The 20,601-nt window shown below is 54.0% G+C and overlaps 1 protein-coding gene across 1 annotated transcript in view; it reads left to right on the top strand.

Moving 5' to 3' along the window:
* LOC144730123 (laminin subunit beta-2-like) overlaps nucleotides 1–20,601 on the top strand; it is a 65,278-nt gene that overhangs the window by 29,898 nt on the left and 14,779 nt on the right. The window contains exons 7-23 of the mRNA XM_078610694.1: nucleotides 372–435; nucleotides 1,084–1,292; nucleotides 2,793–2,913; nucleotides 4,005–4,193; nucleotides 4,730–4,912; nucleotides 6,045–6,157; nucleotides 7,223–7,302; nucleotides 8,568–8,730; nucleotides 9,244–9,321; nucleotides 9,828–9,989; nucleotides 10,520–10,641; nucleotides 11,040–11,160; nucleotides 13,505–13,691; nucleotides 14,632–14,775; nucleotides 15,934–16,165; nucleotides 18,206–18,369; nucleotides 19,303–19,527. Coding sequence (XP_078466820.1) covers nucleotides 372–435; nucleotides 1,084–1,292; nucleotides 2,793–2,913; nucleotides 4,005–4,193; nucleotides 4,730–4,912; nucleotides 6,045–6,157; nucleotides 7,223–7,302; nucleotides 8,568–8,730; nucleotides 9,244–9,321; nucleotides 9,828–9,989; nucleotides 10,520–10,641; nucleotides 11,040–11,160; nucleotides 13,505–13,691; nucleotides 14,632–14,775; nucleotides 15,934–16,165; nucleotides 18,206–18,369; nucleotides 19,303–19,527 — 2,557 coding nt within the window. The remainder of the gene's footprint in view (nucleotides 1–371; nucleotides 436–1,083; nucleotides 1,293–2,792; nucleotides 2,914–4,004; nucleotides 4,194–4,729; nucleotides 4,913–6,044; nucleotides 6,158–7,222; nucleotides 7,303–8,567; nucleotides 8,731–9,243; nucleotides 9,322–9,827; nucleotides 9,990–10,519; nucleotides 10,642–11,039; nucleotides 11,161–13,504; nucleotides 13,692–14,631; nucleotides 14,776–15,933; nucleotides 16,166–18,205; nucleotides 18,370–19,302; nucleotides 19,528–20,601) is intronic.

Here is a 20,601-nt window from a genome sequence, read left to right as displayed (position 1 = left end):
GACGAAACCCAAAACGCTCGAAACTGCGTAATCCGATGCGTGTGGGTGTGTGTGCGCCCGTGTGCATCCCCCTTTTGGTTAGCGCACAGGGCTGAGAACCCTGGCGACCCGGGTTCGAATCTCGGCCACGGTGACGGCGGTGGCGAGTGACGTCTGCGCTGGTTGGTCCAGTCCTGAATGAGTACCTGGTGCGGTGTGTAAACCTCAGCACTGGGGAGACAAAGGCGGTCGGGCGTGGTGCTGACCAACACGACCCTTGTGTGTGCCTTGCCAGCCTTCGTAGGTGCTACTCCCCAACAGCACTTGCCCGAAAAGTCTGCGTGAGCAATCGTAGGATCTTTGTATCTCCCTTTGCTTATCCCTCTCTGCAGGTCATCTTCAAGGTGCTTGATCCGTCCATCCCTGTTCCTGACCCCTACAGCCCTGAGATCCAAGGTGACCCCTCACGGCCACCGGGGCAGCGCCATGCAGATGATAATTACATTTGTTCACGATGAGTAATGAGCTGTCATTGTTTGTGCAGCTGCTCTTGCTGTGTTTTCTCATTCACCATTGTCTCGTACCGCTTTGTCCATTTCACTCCGTTGTCCCATACTCCCCCGTCCGCCCCCCCTCGCACTGCCCACGTCCCCTCGTGTGTCCCGCGTTCATCTCCTCGTGTCCCAAATTTTCGATTCCTCCCCTTGCGTCACCATGTCTCCCTTTGTATCCTCATCCCCCCTCCCCCTCTTCATCCACTCCTCATCCCCTCCTCGTGTTCGTCTGTGAAAAAGAGCCTCACAGCTCATCGGATTTCACCATGACAAATAAAGACTCTGATTCTGACCTTTCAAATCCTCACGTGACACCAGTTACCTCACCTGTCCTCCCGCGTCCCCCGTCGTGTTTTCCGCGCCGCGTGTCCCAATGTCCCCCCCCCCCCCCACCCATGGCGTCTTCTGCTCGTCCCTCTCGTAGCCCGGCACCCTTCTCGTACCCTACCCACGTTTGCCCACGTACCCTCACGTCCCTCCGCATCCTCCCCCCCCCCCCCCCCCCCCCCGCTGTGATCCCGCTGTCTCGCCCGCGCGACCCGGAGAGCAGACCTGCTGCGCGTGACGAACCTGCGCGTGAACTTCACGGCGCTGCACACCCTCGGGGATGAGCGCCTGGACTTCAGCCCCGACGCGCGCCGCAAGTACTACTACAGCGTGTACGACATGGTGGTGCGGGGCAGCTGCTCCTGCAACGGCCACGCCGAGTCGTGCGTCCCCACTGGGAGGGGCGACGCCGGCGCTTCCACCGAGGGCATGGTGAGCGAGCGGCCGCGGTGTGGCGACGCGGCGGCACGGCGGCTTAACGGCCCGGCGGGAAAGCGCGTTTTTTTGTCGCACGTTGCAGAGGCTCGCGGTTCGAGAACCGCGGCTGACCCTGGGGTGGAGCTTTCGTCCTTGTCGTAGTCATCATCGTTGTCGTCATCGTCATGGTGATCATCGTGATCATCGTCGTGGTCATCATCATTGTTGTTATCATTGTCGTCGTTATCGTCATCGTCATGGTGATCATCATCGTCATCATCGTCGTGGTCATCATTGTTGTTGTTATCGTTATCGTCGTCATTGTCATGGTGATCATCATCATCGTCATGGTCATCATCGTTGTTGTTATTGTTGTCGTCGTGGTCATCATCGTCATGGTGATCATCTTCATTGTCGTCATCGTCATGGTGATCATCATGATTGTCGTCATCGTCATGGTTAATTCACTGCCGGGATGCAGGCCTCAGCAGGCCGCCGTCACCTGCTTGTCCCTGAACATGGAACTGATTACTTTATTACTTTATTGCGCCATCTCCTCAGGGGACATGTCCTTAGCAAATATGTTCACCGTGGGCGCCATGGCGGTGAGATGTTAACTACCTCGCCTGGTATACAGGAGGTCGTGGGTTCAAGTCCAACCCTGACGCCTGCTGTATATTTGGAGTTTGCATGTTCTGCCCGTGGACGTGTGGATTTTTCTCCGCGTCCTCCGATTTTTCCCTGCACATTTAGAATCAACACGCGTTTAGAGTAATTAGCTGCTATACATTTCTACACGATGAGCCATTTCATTGAGCTATCATTTGTGGCGAGGTTGCTTCTCAACAAGAGCTATATAGCTCAGTGGACCTTACCTGGTAAAATAGTTTTATATATCAATCGATTGGGTTATTCTGCAAAAAACGGATCATTGAACAGCTGACAATTTGGCTAAAATGTTGCCCGCATGACAACTTGATTTGATTCGCTCTGTCAGGTGATGGAGGGTTACGTGACATTATACCCGGTTGTGAAAGTAGACGTATAAAACTAACGGTTTCTGTACCGCTAAATAATTAGTGCCGAATGCAAACGCGCGTGGGAAGGTATCACGTAATCCATGTCTATGCATGATTTTCTTACCTTGTCCGTTTAAGCATTCTGGCTAGTGTTAGCACCCTTTAGTGTCCACAAGAGGGCACATGACAGAATTACGGGGCAAATGATTGCAACGCTCTTATGCCACGATTGATGATGAACAATGATGAGAAGTGGTGATGACGATGACAACGACGATGATGATGATTTTATTTCATTTAGCGCGTACCGTTGACACCGATCCAGCTGCCGCGAAATGCGGCATCATCGTCCATCTCGCACCACAGTTCAGGTTGTCGTGAGCCCCACCTGCTGCTCGCAGGCCTCGGCCACTTCGGAATGATGGTGATGCTGATAATTATTTACGATAATAAGTGACGACGATAAGTTATTATGATGATGATGGTTGTGCTGCAGGTGCACGGGCGCTGTCTGTGCAAGCACAACACGGTGGGACTCAACTGCGACGAGTGCGACGACTTCTACCAGGACCATCCCTGGAGGCCGGCGCAGGGGCGACGCACGCACGCGTGTAAACGTACGTGCGCACGCACGCAGGGGACGCTCACGCACGTGCGTAAATGTACGCACACACGCGTGCAAACTCACGCATGCGCGCACGCAGAGTCCACGCACGCACGAGTGTAAACGTACACATGCAGGGGTGGCGCACGCGCGCAAACGTACGCACGAACGTGCTCATGCACCAAAGGCAAAGATCCCCAGCGTAGCCTGCCCGCATAGACCGGCGAGGGAAAGTGCTGTCAATGAGCATCTACTGATGCCTGCACGGCACGTAAAGGGGGTCGGTGTGGGGGTGTGGCGAGCACCGCCCCAGGGCCGCCTTTGTCTCCCCAATGTTCGTGTTTGTACACTTCACCAAGTATTCATTTAAGGCTGAGTCCACCTAGGGGAGGTGCACAACCGGTACAGATGTACGCCAGCGATGTTGGCCTTGGTTAAGAATTGGACTCGTGTCGCCAGGTTTGTATCACCGTTCACCAAACACCACCACACTACAGCGCCCATACACAACAACAATAGCTGCCATTTGCCACGAAGTGGCAGCGGCATCGCGAAAGCACTTGTACCAGGCTGGGTGAACTTTGAGGCCACGTGTAGTGTGGAAGACTCGCTGCTGGCAGGAGGTCACAGGACAGACCTCGGGTTGTTTTGGTAACGGCAGGTGCTGCATTTGGCACGCACACACAAAGACAAACACGCACACGTGCGTACATACGCGCACACACTCATGCACACGTTTGCATTCAAAAAGCAGCATTGTACAAACACACATTCGCGTGGCGGTGACACTGTCGTTAATAACGCTTAGTGGTGGTGCTGCTGGTGGTGGTGGCCATGAACCAGTGATGGCGGGGTTGCTGGTGCAAGTTTTGCCATCAACCCTTCGCTCACGATGAAGTGGCCTGCGATGATGAGGTTGCCGGCAATATAACGAGATTCATGAGGTTGCTGGCGATATGACGAGGTTCAGAGTAATGGCGAGGTTATTGATCAGGTTGCTGCCAATATTACGATTTTTATCGGTTTGTGACGAGGTTATTGATGAGGTTGCTGGTGATACAACGAGGTTATCTCCGGGTCGTGACGATGTTGCCCTGTGCCCAGGCTGCGAGTGTAACGGCCACGCCACGCGCTGCCACTTCGACCTCGCCGCCTACGTCGCCAGCGGCAACGTGAGCGGCGGGGTGTGCGACGGTTGCCGCGACAACACGGCGGGGCGGCAGTGCGAGACGTGCGCGCCCTTCCACTACCGCCACGCGCGGAGGGACGCACGCGCCCCCGACTCCTGCGTCCGTACGTCGCACGCAGATGCACGCAGACGCACGCATACATACGTGCAAATGCACGTACATGCACGCAACGAACGCGGATGTGCTCATGCAGACATACGTACGCACGCAGACAAATAATCGCTGATGCGCATGGCCTCATTGATGATTCCGACCATTGTAACATTGACGCGGTCACAGCAAGGGGACGTATCCTCAGGGTTCATGCTGTGATCAGCCCTTGCCATCAATTTAATGTCGAGTTCAACACTGAACTCTGAACATTGTCCATGACTCCTGCTGCTGCCCCCCCCCCGCCAACTCTTCCCATGTCACCGTCTCTCTCACCTCTCCCCCCCATCTCACCTCTCCCCCAGCCTGTCTTCTGACTCTCTCCCCTCTCTTTTCTCCTCCCATCTGTCTCCCATCTCACCATCTCTTGCTCTCTCCTCTCTTCCCCATCTCTCTCTTCTCCCCACGTTTCGCCCCTCTCCCCATCTGTCTCTCCTCTCCCTTCTCCCCGCATCTGCCTCCGTTCCCCCACCCCTCCCCACACCCCAGCGTGCGACTGTGACCCGGCCGGCTCGCAGGAGGGCGGTGCGTGCGACGCGACCTCCGACCCCCGTACGGGTACCGTGGCGGGGCAGTGTCGCTGCAAGCCTGGCGTTGGAGGGGTGCGATGCGACGAGTGTTTGCCCGGGTTTGCGGGCACGCCCTCCCGCGACAACCCCAACGGCTGCCAGCGTGAGTCTCCGCTCCTCCTCACCATGTCCCCCTCGCCATGGACGATGAGCCTGTGTGGGAGGGCTGGAGTTTGAGAAATTCTGCTCTTGACAATAGCAGAGTGTGTGTGTAATTGGTAGGCTCGCCACGAGACTGTGATACATCGTACGGTATAGGATCCGGGATAAATCGTAACGTCCGTTTAGTTAAAATATTGCCATGTCGTGATTATAGTTGTACATTTTACCATTTAAAAATATTTAAATTCTTCATAATAAATTCTTGACAGAATATTTACGTGATGTAAATATTTCAAAATAGTTCACGGTAATCATTACAATTATAAATATATATGTTAACCGTGTTTTGTAAAGTGCGTTCTGGATAAATCGATGGCATGCAGTTTAAATTACATCATAACCGACCAAAGTGTGAGTTATAAGCGATGAGAAGACATGCGGCAGGTTTAAGGAGTGGATCGCAGTTGAAGGACTTTGTAAGCGATCGTTATTCCTACTTTCAGCTAAGCGTATCAGATAGCAAACACACAGTGCTGTAGACTCGTGGAAGTGAATATCGTTTTTGTATCTTCAAGAATTATTTTGGTGATGTGATCCAGCGGTAGCACAATCTCCACTTGTTGCAGAGGTTCACTGTTTGAAATCAGTGGCCGCCCTGGTTATTTCCTTCCGAGTGTATTGACCGTAAAAAATACTATGCGCGTCTGCTTTCACAGCGGACGTTACATTTTCCGTGACATTTTCCGTGCTCCAAATTTGAAAGATGACACAGCAAATTACTCTGCTGTGTTTACATTAGCAATCATCGCCCCCTGCTGTGAAGAATTGACAGGCCACTCCTGAAAGAGAGTCATGAGACTGAGCATGAGGATTTCCTGGGTAAAGAAGCATCATAATAACAATAACTACCGGTATTATATCGCAGCGAACCTATATGGCACACACGGGACACCGTCCAGAACACAGGTCCCATCCGGAACATGTGCCACGTCCGGAACACGTGCCCCGTCCAGAACATAGGACTCAGTCCGAAACGCGGGCCACAGTCCGGAACGCGGGCCACAGTCCGCCACCACGCATCATGACACCCTCGTGCCTGGCACGGCCGTGCGCGTGTTGTCTCCGGCGATCAGCGTGCAGGTGCAACGTGATGGGGACCGTCATGAACATGGGCAAGTGCGATCCCGCCACGGGCGCCTGCATCTGCAAGGACTACGTGGGCGGCAGGAACTGCGAGCGGTGCCTGGTACGGACGATGGGACGCAATTCGGATTCATCATCTTCTCGAAAGATATTTTCTGCCTCCCGGTCACACGACGTCATTCCCGTCCTGGGCCATCGTCTCCATGTCCACTCCACATTCCTTCGTATTCTGCTTCACTGCTTGGGGCCACCTCTTTCTAAGCCGACTCGGTCTCCGCCCTGGGGCCTGCGCGTTCATCACCTTTTTCCTCCGATGTGGTTGTCCTCTCTCGCCTTATCCACCCGGTCCACCCAGCGACCCGGGCCATCTGAGTCGACTTTCAGCTGGTCCGAGGCGAGCACCATCATGAACCCCTAACCCCAGCCGACCTGTCCTCTCTTCCTTTCTTCGTCATCGCTTAACTTCGGGTTTACAAAGCTCGGCCCGAAGCCCAGTTGCAAACGAGGGAGGGTTGGCGTCTGGATTTGGTCGAAGGCCATATAAAAAAAACGATGACAAGCCCACGCTGCCTGCTAGCGGTGGATTTATACAGCGACCTCCAAATGAGATCTCATCTCAAGACGCTGCGCAAAAAAAAGAAAAAGAGCGGCGGGCTAGTTTATTTTATAGAGGCGGTCAGTCATAGATGACAGGGGCAATGAAAAAAATTACAATCTTGAGCGCTGGACTTTAACAGGGGCAGGGAGTCGGCAGCGTGGATGGGGGAACTCCAGATTATGGGAATCGGAGGAGGGGGTTAAAGGAGGCCTTGGCTGTTGGAGTAGATGGCGCGTGGAGGTGAGCGGAGCGAGATGAGGGTAGCGGTGAGGCATGGGTGAGTCCCTGCCAACTCTCACACTCCCGGCGCCGACTTCGAGTTGTTCTACTGCCCCCTGGCGGTTTGGGCCGTGCCGTGATCCGTGTGTGTGTGCCCCCCGTGTGTGTGCGCCCCGTGTGTGTGTGCCCCCCGTGTGTGTGTGTGCCGTGTGTGTGTGTGCCCCCCGTGTGTGTGTGCCCCGTGTGTGTGTGCCCCGTGTGTGTGTGCCCCGTGTGTGTGTGTGTGTGTGCCCCCCGTGTGTGTGTGTCCCGTGTGTGTGTCCCGTGTGTGTGCTCCGTGCGGTTGTTCAGGCCGGCTACTGGGGGCTCAGCGAGTCGGCCGGCGGCTGCCAGCCGTGCGACTGCGACTTCGGGGGCTCCGTGGACGAGACGTGAGGACGCACGAGCGCACGGGCACGCGCGGTCACGAGCGGTCACGAAGCCGCGACGATTCGTGGGCCAAGCCGATTAATCGCCGGTGTAGATGCCCGAGTGCCGGGGCTGATGATTCTCAAATAATCGCCGAATTATTGCGTCAACGCGTGCTTGATCACATTGGTGGCAGAGAAGCGCAACGTGGTACCCTATTATTTTTACTTTGCTTGATTAGGAGTATATAAAGAAATTTAAATTGATGAATTGATACATGTTTGCCTAAATATGCCTTATATGACAATTAATCAATTCAAGCATCATCTTGTTTTTACTCTCTGCATTTATTCTCATTGTATAATCGGTCTAGTTTATTCTGTCTCGTCTGCTGCGTCTTGTTTGTATCGCCCGTTTAATCATCTATGTTCTGTTCCTTCTGCCCCCTTTGTCCAATTATTCTTGGGAACAGAATCGCGTCATTTGCATATAATCCTCATACAACGTAGATCATTGATTCTCACAGGCATGATACGGCGCGTGTATCCTGTGAGTATTCTAATTTCATTGATTAATCAATACTCGCTTTGTATCCACACAGCTCCTACAATTAACCAAACATCTCCCAATTATCCACACTCCAATTATCCAGATCTCAATGATTTTACTTAAGTGGCCTATGTTGCGGCTACTGCTGTGGTTACATGGCCAGCCTCTCGCTAGGAGGAGGCCCGTGGCTCAAACCTAAATTGCCCCTTCCGTTTGTTGTGGTAACGTAAGGGGCCGTCCATAAATGACGTCACGCGATTTTGGACAATTTTTGACCCCCCCCCCCCTAGTCACACGGCGTCACAAAAAGTCAGACCCCCCCCCCCCCCTCAAATATGACGTCACAAAACTCTGCCCACCCCCCCAAAAAAATTTAAACATGCTTCAAATTGCTTTAAACTATTGTCGTTGTAGTGCGTATTTAATGTGGCGCTGCACTCTGATGTTGTAGGAGAAAGAAAACATTTATAAAAAAGTTTATTTAATTAAGTAGAGCATGTTGTCTATATTTATTTAAAGTTGCGAATTTTTACGTGACGTCAAATTTCTCAAACCCCCCCCCCACCTCCTTTGTCACACATCGTCACAAATGTCTAACCCCCCCCCCCCCCCCCCAGGTGCTTGACGTCATTCATGGACGGCCCCTAACTCCTGCTCCATTCACTACCCCACCCGTCCCACCCACCCACCCAACCCGTACCACCCTTCCACACACCTTTGTCTCTTCCGGTCCCGGCAGGTGCTCCGCGGAGGACGGGCAGTGCCAGTGCCGCCCCCACATGCTGGGGCGCCGCTGCGAGGAGGTGCAGCCTGGGTACTACTGCATGCCCCTTGACCTGTACGCCTACGAGGCCGAGGACGCCACGTTCCTGCCCGTGCAGCCGCTGCATGGAGGCTCTGTCGTGAGTGTGGGAACGATCCAGGCCAACCACCACCACCGTGACGACAACCACACCACCACCATGACCACCACCATGACCACCACTTTCCGACCTGCCCCTACTGGTCACCTGTGAAAAGAGCTTCAAAGCTCATCGGATTCGTCCAGTCTAAAACAAACATTCTGATCATGACGAAAACCACACCAACAACAACAACCGCCGTCCACAGTGACGTCACCATGGCGGCTGTGCCAGGCTTGGTTCACTTCGAGGCTGCGTGACGTGTCGAAGGCTAGCTGCAAGTAGTTCACGGGACAGACCCAGGTGCCATGGGCTGACTGACTGAGATGACTGCCCAGTAGCGACCTTCACAAGCCTCCACCGCCACGCCTCCACCACCATGACCAACCACCACCCCAGCCACAACCACTAGCCTGACTTCAACTACCACTAGAACCACCATCAGCTCCACCGCAACCGCCACAGCCACCGGGTGGTCACGCCGTGTCGCCGCGCGGTGGTGCTGTGTTGCAGGGGAACACGTCGGACTGTGACGAGTTCATGCAGGTCCCGGGCCACAACAGTCCGGGCGGTCCTGGCTCCAGCGCCAAAGTGAGACACTGAAAACTACACCTGGCGATACTGCTGCTGCTGGCGCTACCGCTGCTGCTGGTGCAACTGGCTGCTGGTGCTACTAATGCAATTGGCTGCTGCTGGTGCTACTGATGCTGCTGGTGCTACTGATGCTGCTGGTGCAACCGGCTGCTGCTGCTGGTGCTACTGATGCAATTGGCTGCTGGTGGTGCCTCTGATGCTACTGATGCTGCTGGTGCAACTGGCTGCTGCTGCTGGTGCTACTGATGCAATTGGCTTCTGCTGGTGCTATTGATACTGCTGGTGCTACTGGTCACTGCAGGTGGTGCTGGTGGTGCTATGGCAGCTACTGGTGCTTCCGGCCACTGCTGCTGCTGCTATTCCTAGTCTATCGTTGTTGGTGTCACCGTAGCTCTCAGGGCAACTACAGCCACTGGTGCAGCCACGCGGGTGGCGGAGCCGTGCGTAAACACCGTGCGTGCTTGCATGTACCTGCGTGCGTGTGCCTGCGTGCGTGTGCGCAGCTCCCGGTGGTGGTGGTGGCTGGGAGTGCCACGCCCGGCACGCTCGTCACGTGGACGGGGTCCGGCTACGCACGCATTCGCGACGGCGCCGGCCTTGAGTTCACCGTCAGCAACATTCCCTACTCGGGCGAATACACGGTGGCCATCCGCTACAAGCCGGAGGTGCGAGCCCCTTCTCACCCACGCCGGTACTCGGCCGGGTGCAGGGCAACGCGCGGTGCGATTCCTGCGGTTTCCACGGACAGGCGGCCGGGCGGCGCAGGGGTCAGAGACGCCGAACCCTTGCCGCACCAAGCACAGCGATTAAACTTGGTTTTTCCAGTGTAGATAGCTGATTTTCTCAGCTCCGTCACCATTGAATCACAGAGGGATCCGTAAACTCGAATAGAGGTTCACATAGCCCAGTGAATATCTGAAACGCTGCCGGCGTTACTGCGTGGTCCGTCATTTGAGATCGGTGACTCCAGTCGCATTGGCGGAAGAAATGGCCACTTCTGCGATGTGACGACCTTCAAATGCAGTACCAACAGCGTTGTGAGTAATGTTAGCGAATTATCGTGATTTTTAATGGACGCATCTGCCGTCTTGTCGCTTAACTCTTTGCACTTCCGAGTCTCACTCGGACGTCGAGTCTTTGTGCAAAATGTGCGCGTTGTTCATTGTTTAGTCGTTGTTGGTGTTTTTGTCCGCAGCTGAACGAACCGTGGGAGGCGCAGGTCCAGGTGCTGTCCCAATCGTTGCCCACGCAGAGCCGCTGTGCCAACATGCTCCCGTCCGACGAGATGCAGATCGTGCCTCTCAACCCCACGCAGAGGTGAGCAAGCACGGCTCGCAGCCACGGACAGCGTGAGAGGCATACTGGATGTGGTGTGCCGGGCGCAGTGATATTTCCGGGTCACCGGTGGACTGGAGTAGCAAGGCGACTTAGAAGTAATCGTAAACGACCTCACGAGCAACCGCAACCATAGCGAGGGGTATACTGGATGTGGTGTGCCGGATGCAGGAAAATATTTTCTGGGTCCTCAATACAGCCAAAATTAAACTGTGGGTGAGCACCCCCTCTGATGTAAGTGTGGATCCTGGCCGGGTCTCTCACTTTGAAATGTAGCAGAAGTTGCCTGGCCCTCTTCTCCCCCACACATGCGTGCGTGTCTGTACGTGTGTACGTGCGTGCAATCGTGCGTGTGTGGGTGCGTGCGTGCATGTTCCTAGCGTGGCGTCGATGCCCGTGGCCGTGTGTCTGGAGACGGGCGTGCGGTACGTGGTGCGGGTGGTGGTGCAGCGGGCACGGTCCACGCGCAGGCACCCCAACGCGCACATGCTCGTCGACTCGGTGAGACAGCGCACGCACAAACGCGTGCACATGCGCACACATACGCGCCGAGTTCTGCGCTTTGGTGCCGCCATCATCGGCATTGTGGTCGTTGTCGTTTATGCGTGAGGCCGCCTCTCTCTGGGTTGCATCGCGTGTCGTGCGGCACGATGTACGACGTTTCGCTCCACGTGCCGGGAGCTTCTTCAGAAACTGGATTTCGGTTTTTGTTCCACGTCGGGCATTGTGCCGATCGACCCAAAAAATCTTTGGGGAGCTGCGACCCGTTGATGTGATAAGAATCGGCTTCACCCTTTCTGGCAATAATTAAACAGGTGTAACAATACTCTTTAGTTCTTTCGGTAAAGTCACGTAGGTAGAAAAAAAAATAGATCACAACGCCACACAAGCAACCCATCTTCAGGTGAGAGAAAGGTGTAACGATGTTCAAACACCAAATGGGATACTAACTGCAAGGCATCAAAGTCTGCATTAACCACACATGCAAAGAAACACGCTCCGATAAAATATGCATTGCCTTTGAAACTGATTGACCTACACCAAAGACGGCCTTATTTGATGGCCTTGTGTCACCACCAGCGTTCGACCAGAGAATGCCTAAAGACGAACAGCACAAAGGCAATGTGAGTATCAGAGTATGAATAACTGTGGTCGAGCAGTTATATCTATGGGACCGTTTTTTTACCAGTATCAAAATGTAAAAAAAAATAAGGATAGGCTTTACCATACTCTTTGGTTCTTTCGGTAAAGTCACGTAGGTTTAAAATAAATTAAATCACGATGTTTCGGGCACAACACAAGTGTCCATCATCAGGTGGTTTTCCCACCTGATTATGATTGCTTATGTTGCGCCCGAAACGTCGTGATTTAATTTATTTTATTTTCTATCTACGTGACTTTACCGAAAGAACCAAAGAGTATGGATCCCTGCAGTCACGAAAGCTTCAAATATAGATTGATAGGCTGTACCCTTTCTGGCAGTAAAACACGTGTTGAGATGATCTTTGTCGTCACCATTTTCGCCACCATCATCACCGTCACAATTGCTTGCACTTGATAACGATTATAATTGTGGTAATTATAGTTTTTTCGCCAATTGTTGGCATCGCCATCATCATTGCTACCACTGCATCATTATTATTGTCCCCACATTATTATCCTCAACATCATCATGATTGATAATAGTTTTTTTGTTTGCATTATGACTGCAGGTATTGTGGTCTATGCAAACATGACTCCTTGTAAAAAAAAGGTGTCAGTTTTGTTGCCAGATAGAAGGGTAAAAAAACAATTATCATATTTTTTACTGGCAAATGAGGTTCCAATGGTGTAAATGCTTACCCAGAGCTCTCATACTCCGATGGTGCATTGTCTTTGAGTTGTGCACCTTTTGGCGTCATCTGGTCCAACCCATGTGAGACTAGGCTCTAAGGAAAGCTGTCTCTGGTGTGGATCAATCAACTTCAAAGACAGTGCATACATTATGAGAGTTATGTTTTTTGTTTGCATTATGACTGCAGGTATTGTGGTCTATGCAAACATGACTCCTTGTAAAAAAAGGTGTCAGTTTTCTTGCCAGATAGAAGGGTAAAAAAACAATTATCATATTTTTTACTGGCAAATGAGGTTCCAATGGTGTATCATCATGATTATAAAGATCACATTTATGACCATTACCATCACCGCATTGTAGTAATCACCAACACTTTACCATCATCACCATCATCGTTGAAGACCCTCCTTTTCGCCTCTGCCTGTAAGACTGTCTACCTCTCTCCGCTGTACTGTTTCCGTATAGCGGTTTGAGATGCGGTCGCATTTACAACAAAGACAACGACAAAGATCCCTTGTGTAGCCTTAACAGACTGTTGGGGCAACTGCTGTTAGCGAGCACTGATGAAAGCCGGAACAGGATACGAGGGGGTGATTGGCCAGTACCATGCCTGGCCGCCTTTGTCTCCCCAGTGGTGATGTTCACACATTGCAAGAGGTACTCATTTGAGGCTGAGTTGACCTAGGGGCAGCCCAGGACCGGTTCAGATGATAATTGTCACTGGTGTTGGTGCTGGCCGTGGGCGGGAATCGAACTCTGGCCAGTGAGTTCGTAGCGCAGCACGCTGACCGCTACAATACCACTCCCCACATACAGACAGGTATAGCCACACACAACAATAAAAAAACAGTCACCATTCATAGCTTGGGTCCTACTGCATGTCCCTTGACTGCTAACCGCTGCGCCACTGCTCCCCGCGACGCATTTGCCATCCACACGAAAATCCCACGGTGCCTCGTGTTCACTCCGCCCTTCCTCCCGCCGGCACCACCGCCACCCGGCACCGCGCAGCTGGTGCTGTTCCCGTACGTCCCATCGCTGCCTGGATTCTCGGGCAGCGCCGGTCAGATGCGGCGCGAGGAGCTGGAGCGCTACATGTGCCTGGACGCGTACCGCGACGCCACGCGGCCCATGTTGGCTGAAGCCTGCCGCCCCCTCGTGTGCGCCATCTCCAGCATCCTGCACAACGGGCCCCTGCGTGAGTGACCGCCCGACCCCCAACACCTGATCTGACCCCCCCCCCCCGCACTCTACCCAATGTGCCGTGAGAAACAGGGCCATTGCCCGAAACGTCACCTTTTGTACATTTTTCTCTTTGAAGGCTGCACAATGTTATTGACGATTGTATTATTTGATTATTTCTCCTGCCCAATTGTGGCGCTGCTCAGTCATGTCGCGTGGTTCACATTGGCCTTGGTGGGGGGCCCACCTCTGTACAATTTTTCGCCTCCCCCTTAGGCCCCTCCTTTCCCTCAGGGGGAGCCTTAACCTGGCTTCATGAGCCTCAGCAATTGACACTGAACCCCTCCGGCCGGCGGGCCGTGGTGCAGTTGCACCGCCTGTACACTCTCGAGCTACTTCACTGGGCACTGACGGCACCTTGCGGGCACCAAAATACCAAACGTGAAAAGGGGACGACAACAACAAAAAACACGGCCGGCCCCAAGTGGTCGATTTAGCAGCAGCGCTGTGGCGAGTACTCTCGGCTGCGTGGCGAGCACTCACAAGTGGAGGTTCGTCCACCTGCTGTTGTACTGCCCTCTGCTGGCGAGCCAGGGTATACGGCTCCTCCTCGACGCCCACGGGATAGGGCGCTTCACAAAGTCGTCGACGATCCACCAATCCTCGCTGCCAACCCCCACCGTGCTGGATTAGAGGCCACGGCCATGTGCACTCCCCCCCCGCCCCAGCGTGCGAGTGTCACCCCCAGAGTGTGACGAGCTCCGTGTGCCCCCCCCCCGTCCCAGCATGTGAGTGTAACCCCCAGGGTGTGACGACCTCCGTGTGCCCCCCCCCCGTCCCAGCATGTGAGTGTAACCCCCAGGGTGTGACGACCTCCGTGTGCCCCCCCCCCGTCCCAGCATGTGAGTGTAACCCCCAGGGTGTGACGACCTCCGTGTGCCCCCCCCCCGTCCCAGCATGTGAGTGTAACCCCCAGGGCGTGACGACCTCCGTGTGCGAGGTGCTCGGCGGCCACTGTCTGTGCCGCCCCAACGTCATCGGCCGGCGCTGCGACGCCTGCAGCCCGGGGACCTTCGGCTTCGGGCCGGAGGGCTGCCAACGTACGAGCGCGCACACGCACACACACGCGCATATATATACAACAACAACAATTGTCGTTCGACATTAATTGGCGATGTCACCACAGCGATTGTGCCAGGCTAGGTGCACTGTGAGGCCATGTGAAGTTGTCGAAGGCTCACTGACAGGAGGTCACGGGACAGGCCCAGATGTGATGGGTTAATGCCTGAAATGGCTGGCAGATGCACCACCTGTGCTCCCCATCTATGCACGTGCACGCGCGTGCACGCACGTGTTACATAATGACTCTGTGAGCGTGATGTCATATCGACGATGTTCACCCCACACCGAGCGGCATGGTGAGATTTGCTTGAATAACTCCCATGACCCACATGTGAGGAGGCCTATCGTCATGTATGTACGTCAAACTTCTTTCACGCCGTACGTAGCCAACCATCATCTCAACTTCCCCCTTTCCCTTCCCTGCCACCCCTCCTCACCCCCTTTCTCGTAGCAGGCATTTATTTAACCTGATATTTTTTACTGCTTTACATCCATTCTTAAAATGTAACTAGTTCATCAGTGATGTTTTTAATGGCTTGTACAGCACTCTTGAGAGGCCCTGGTGTGGAGGGCGCTCAATCGAAAGTGAATAACGATGTTCATATTGTTGTTACCGTTATCATCGTCATCGCCATCCGAACGGCGCTAACATTATTAGGTCACACTTATTACACCAAAAGTGCTTGCCACAAATGAACTACAATATTTTGCTGATTTCGTTAAGGAGCTTAAACCATCAAGCGAACTCCGGTCATCCTCGCAGCAGCTTGTGGCGCGCCATCGAACAATGACAGTCACTGCATCGCGCGCTTTCAGACCCGCTTCTGCGGCCGTTTGGAACGCTCTTCCTTCTGATATTCGGACGCTTAATCTAGATTGAAAATGTATTTCTTTAGAACTGCTTTTTGTGTTTCGTTTTTTGTTCTTCCTCCCTCACCTCCGACTAGCACGGTTGGCTACATACGGCGTGAAAGAAGTTCAACACGCACATATATCCATAAACATTTTCGCGTATTTTATGGATGATATTGGTCGGATGATATTGGTCGCGAAAGCCGACGTGTTAAAACACACATACGTACGTATACACGCAATACACATCAACGTGCGGGTCGCTGCGTGTGCGCGCGTTGCAGGCTGCGCGTGCGACCCCGCCGGCACCACGGGGGGCTCGTGCGACGCCGCAAGCGGCCAGTGCCTGTGCCTGCCGGGCGTGGCGGGGCGCGAGTGCGCGCGCTGCGACTCGGGCCGCTTCGGCTTCCCGCGCTGCGCCCCCTGCCAGTGCAACGGCCGTGCCAGGGACTGTGACCCCGAGAGCGGTCGCTGCCACGAGTGCCTGGAGCATTCCACCGGAGAGAATTGTGACAGGTGATGGGTCCCGTGATGGAAAAGGGCTTCTTCACGCCTGTGGAATCCTTAGACCACCGCCCCCACCCCCACCCCCCCGTAAGAGGTTTTTTTTCGGGTTAGATAAAAAAAAAGCAACTTAATGGATAATATTGGTCGTGTTAAACTCTTTAGACGCCCCCCCACCCCCCCATCGGTCGATCACGCAGCATCTTGCCGCAGTGGCGAGATGTCGTCTCCCTTGCTTGGTATGCAGGAGGTCGTGGAAGATGTTAACTGCCTCGCCTGGTATGCAGGAGGTGGTGGGTTAGATCTCGATCCTGACGCTTGCAAATTTGGAGGTGTGATTTAAGCAGTACTTCGCCGTGCTGGTCAGTGCGTGTTGGTGAAGTTGGACACAAGTGGAGCCATAGAAGCGTGAGGGTTTTTCTCCGGTTTTTCCCTCCACGTTTAGAAACGCGCATTTAGAGTATTCGGCCGCAATAAATTTCCACGTGATGAGAAGCCACTTTGTTGAGCTGTCATTTGTGGCCAGGGCACTTCTGAAGAAGAGCTACGTAGCTCAGTGAGGCCCTGCTTGGTCAATGAAATGGGACATTGAAAGAGAATGACGCGGCATGCATTCGTACGGCGGTGGCTAAACGCGACCGCAGGTCTAGACGCGGAACAGAAAAAGTGGGAATATTTATTTTTTTACGGAGAAAGGAAGTTGGTCCTCGGTAGAGGAGAAGGGCGAAGGTCGTGAACGGAGGCAGAGAGTCGACAGCCCGGACAGCTCGGGGAAATGAGTTCCAGACTGTGGAGGCAGCAGAGGAGAATGAGCGACCCCCCCCCCCCCCCACTGAGCGAAGGAAAGGCTTAGTTGGTAGGGTGGAGAGTGCGCGGAGGGGAGTCGAGTGCCATGAAATGGGAGAGAGGTAGGCAAGGGGTGAGGGCAGCATAATTGTGAACCGACACGAAGCTTTGCACTGTGCAGTGTGAGAACTACAAATGGAAGCGGCATCATCTCATGGAAAGGCGTGACATTGCAGTCTTCTTCTTCCTTCGTATGGCTGATGCAGATGCAGAGCAAGAACTAGAATTTAACATTCAGAATCAGAATCTTTATTGATACTGGAGGAGTCTGATGAAATATTAAGATCTTTTTTGACAGCTGTCCAGTAGTTTTCACAGATGGTCAAGCTGGACAAGCACGTCAGGTGCAGCGGGGAGTAGTGTATCGCTGTGACGTCTCCTTCCTATTTGTGGATTGGGCATTGCCTTATTAAATGTTATGCGGTCTGCATTGGATGACCACAGTCGCACACTCCTGGAGAGTTTTTAATTTTCCATTTTTTATTTTCCATCAGCTATCTGCATCTACTGCCATGGTCCATGCAGTGGATGCGATTTAGGGTGGACCATGAGCTTCGTGGAAGAACAAACCCATTGATCTTCTGTATTGGGTCTTTCACAACGTGTTTGTTTGTGAGTTCTTTTGAACTCCATTCAGCTTGCCAAGCTCCATCGGGGTTGAATTCACATTGTTTAAGGTTAAGCGCATGAGTCCAAAAGGGCTTGCATGACTTCAAGCGATGAAGAGGAATGCTATTGAGTTCCTGCTGAATGGGAAGGCGACCGTTTTCCTCGCAAGGCTTCCCAGAGGGTTGCAGCGTTGCGGCGAATTGGTGGGGAGAGAGATTCGTGACAGCACTGGCAGCCAGGGTGTTGGGATCGACTTGAGCGTTCCAGTAATACACCGCTTTGCGGTGTTCAGTTGGCCATCGACAAGTCGAGTGCGACGACTTCTGGTCCACACTGGTGCACAGTACTCGGCTACAGAGTCCACAATGGCCATCCTTGATATCCGTAGCAGTTTCTGGACCATATTGACCCTTGTTCTAGTCTCGGCGGCTACCTTTGTCAGGCGTTCATGGAAGGTTGTTCGCGTAGTGTAATTGGAAAGCCAAATTCGTTCAAAGTTGGAAGGAAGGGAGTGCACTCGCATGACGACACCTTGCCACTTCCCCCCTCTGTCACCACCCCCCTCCCTCCCCTCCTCGCTACCCCCCCCCCCCGCAGGTGCGAGCCCGGTTACTACGGCGACCCGCGCCTGGGCTCTGGCGGGCGGTGCCGGCCGTGCCCGTGCCCCGGCGAGCCGGGCGGTGGCCGCTTCTTCGCGACGACGTGCAGCACGGACCCCGCGACGCGCGGCGCGGTGTGCCAGTGCCTCCCGGGGTACACGGGTGAGCACGGTGCCGTGGCAACGGCGGTCGTGACCCCCCTCCCCCTACCGGTGGTGGAGAGAAGCGAGATTGTAGTGACACTCCTTCTCTGTTCCTATGTTGCAATGGGCCCGGCCATCCGGGTCGCACCCCTCCACTTATGTTTGTGGGGGTCCTTCCCCCTGCGCCCCTCCCATCATTCTACACCCCCCCCCCCTCTTGTTGTCACTCTCATGTCCCTCTTCGTGTTCCCCTTCCACCGCATCTTCGCTGCCTCTCCTCCCTCTGCTCTCCGCGTTGAACACTCTGACCGTGATGCTTCCCTCCTCGCTGTGCACCACACGGCCGCACCGTGGTCGCACTTCCCTCGCTTGGTCGGCACGACCTCCTGCTAGCTCCGCGCACCGCTGTGACTGTATGCGGAGCGCCGTGTGTTCTCCCGAGGTGCTGCGATTGATGTCAACGGAATGGGCAGGCCTTCATTCTACAGGCGGATATTTCTGTTCCATTCTTGATGAATGGCCAATAGCGACATCTGCTCGCTACGAGAGGGCTTCAGGAGAGAGCTCGTGTAGTTTTGCTATCCCCTCCTCCGCTGAAGGAGCGCACACTGCAATGGTTTACTGCTTGGTTCACAGTTTGAGTTGCATGGCCACAATCGCGCTCCTGTTGCTCTTCTTTAATTTTCCACTCATGAAGGAGTTGTGTGCATTGGCCCATTGATGTTCTGATGCAATTGATGAGGAGGACTGCCGAAGCCCGGATGCATGCGATGTTTGGGTCTCACACGAGATGTTTATACAGATAAATCACAAGCGATGAAGAAGACGACGACGACGCCAAATATTTGTTGCGCATACCGACGAGGTGCTGTCACCTCTGAGCTGCCGAGTGAACTTGTGACGCCGGCCCGTCGGTGGAGTAAACGGCCAGGGCTTGTTGCGGCGCGCGCAGGGACGCGGTGCGAGGCCTGCGCCCCGGGCTTCAGCGGCGACCCGTCCGTGGCCGGGCGGCCGTGCTCGTCGTGCGACTGCAGCGGCAACGTGGACCCGCGCGACCCCAAGGCGTGCGACCCCGTGAGCGTCCGCTGCCAGCGCTGCCTGCACAATACGCACGGCGAGCGCTGCGAGAAGTGCCGCACCGGCTTCTACGGCGACGCCTTGCGGCAGGACTGCAAGCGTGAGTGGCTCCCCCACGCGTGCGCCCTCCCAGTTCGCCGCGCTACGCTGGGCCATTGTTGGCGATGTCATTGGAATTGCTAGCCGCAACGTTGGCCCTGACTTTAGCTCCGACGTTGGCCCTGACGTTGGCGCCAATGTTGCTCCAATGTTGGCTCAACGTTGCCCCAATGTTACCTCAATGTTGCCCCAATGTTGGGTCCAACGTTGCCCCAATGTTGGGTCCAACGTTGACCCAATCTTGCCTCAACGTTGCCCCAATGTTGGCTCCAACATTGGCTCCAACGTTGCCCCAACATTGGCCCGACATTCATTATATATTGGGCTCTTGCTCCTCCCGCCAGGCCTTGCAGTGTGCCCGATGGAGATCAGTTGTGTGTTGTAGATGCGAATGATGAGTCATAGGTGTAATGAAATTGCGTGTGTAAATTTAATTACTGCGCATCTTTGCGGTCGGGGTCGTCCCATCCGAATCGTGATGATAAACCGAGCGTGAGCGACGGCCGTAATCCCTAACCCAGACTCTAACACAGTATCCATTATACTGGGCAAGGTCACCGCTTTCATGCCATCGTTAATTCTTAACCCAGACCCTAAAACAAGCGCAAATAATAAAGGCAACGCTAACCGCGATGTGAACACCTAATAATATCTTTAATCATAATTTTTACTCTGAACCCACCAACAATAACCATAGCCTGAGCCCTAATATTGAGTGTATCCTTATTCCCAACCCGAGTCTAATCATATTCTCACCCTGAAGCAAAATCCTAATATGACCGAGAAAAATTATTGTACAGCTCAGGCATACGATATCTAAATATCCTCATAAATAATAATGTCCATAACCCGAATAATTACCCAAACACTATCACCACAAAGCTGTATTTGCGGTGCAGCCTTGACCAGGTGCTCACTAACAGTGCATGCCCCCCACCCCTCCATTGCGGTTGCTGCCTCTGAATTACAACAGCAAAAAATCCCGGGACATGTCAGGGGAAGAGAAATATCTCTCACGCCCCGTGAGAGGGGGAGCACGACGTGTCGTCTTGAGCGGTGCATCGTGGTTATTATT

This window comes from Lampetra planeri, chromosome 34, assembly GCF_965212315.1.
Source record: "Lampetra planeri chromosome 34, kcLamPlan1.2.h2, whole genome shotgun sequence".
Taxonomy (NCBI): domain Eukaryota; kingdom Metazoa; phylum Chordata; class Hyperoartia; order Petromyzontiformes; family Petromyzontidae; genus Lampetra; species Lampetra planeri.
The sequence above is the reverse complement of the archived record's forward strand: the minus strand, read 5'-3'. Positions and strand labels throughout refer to the sequence as shown.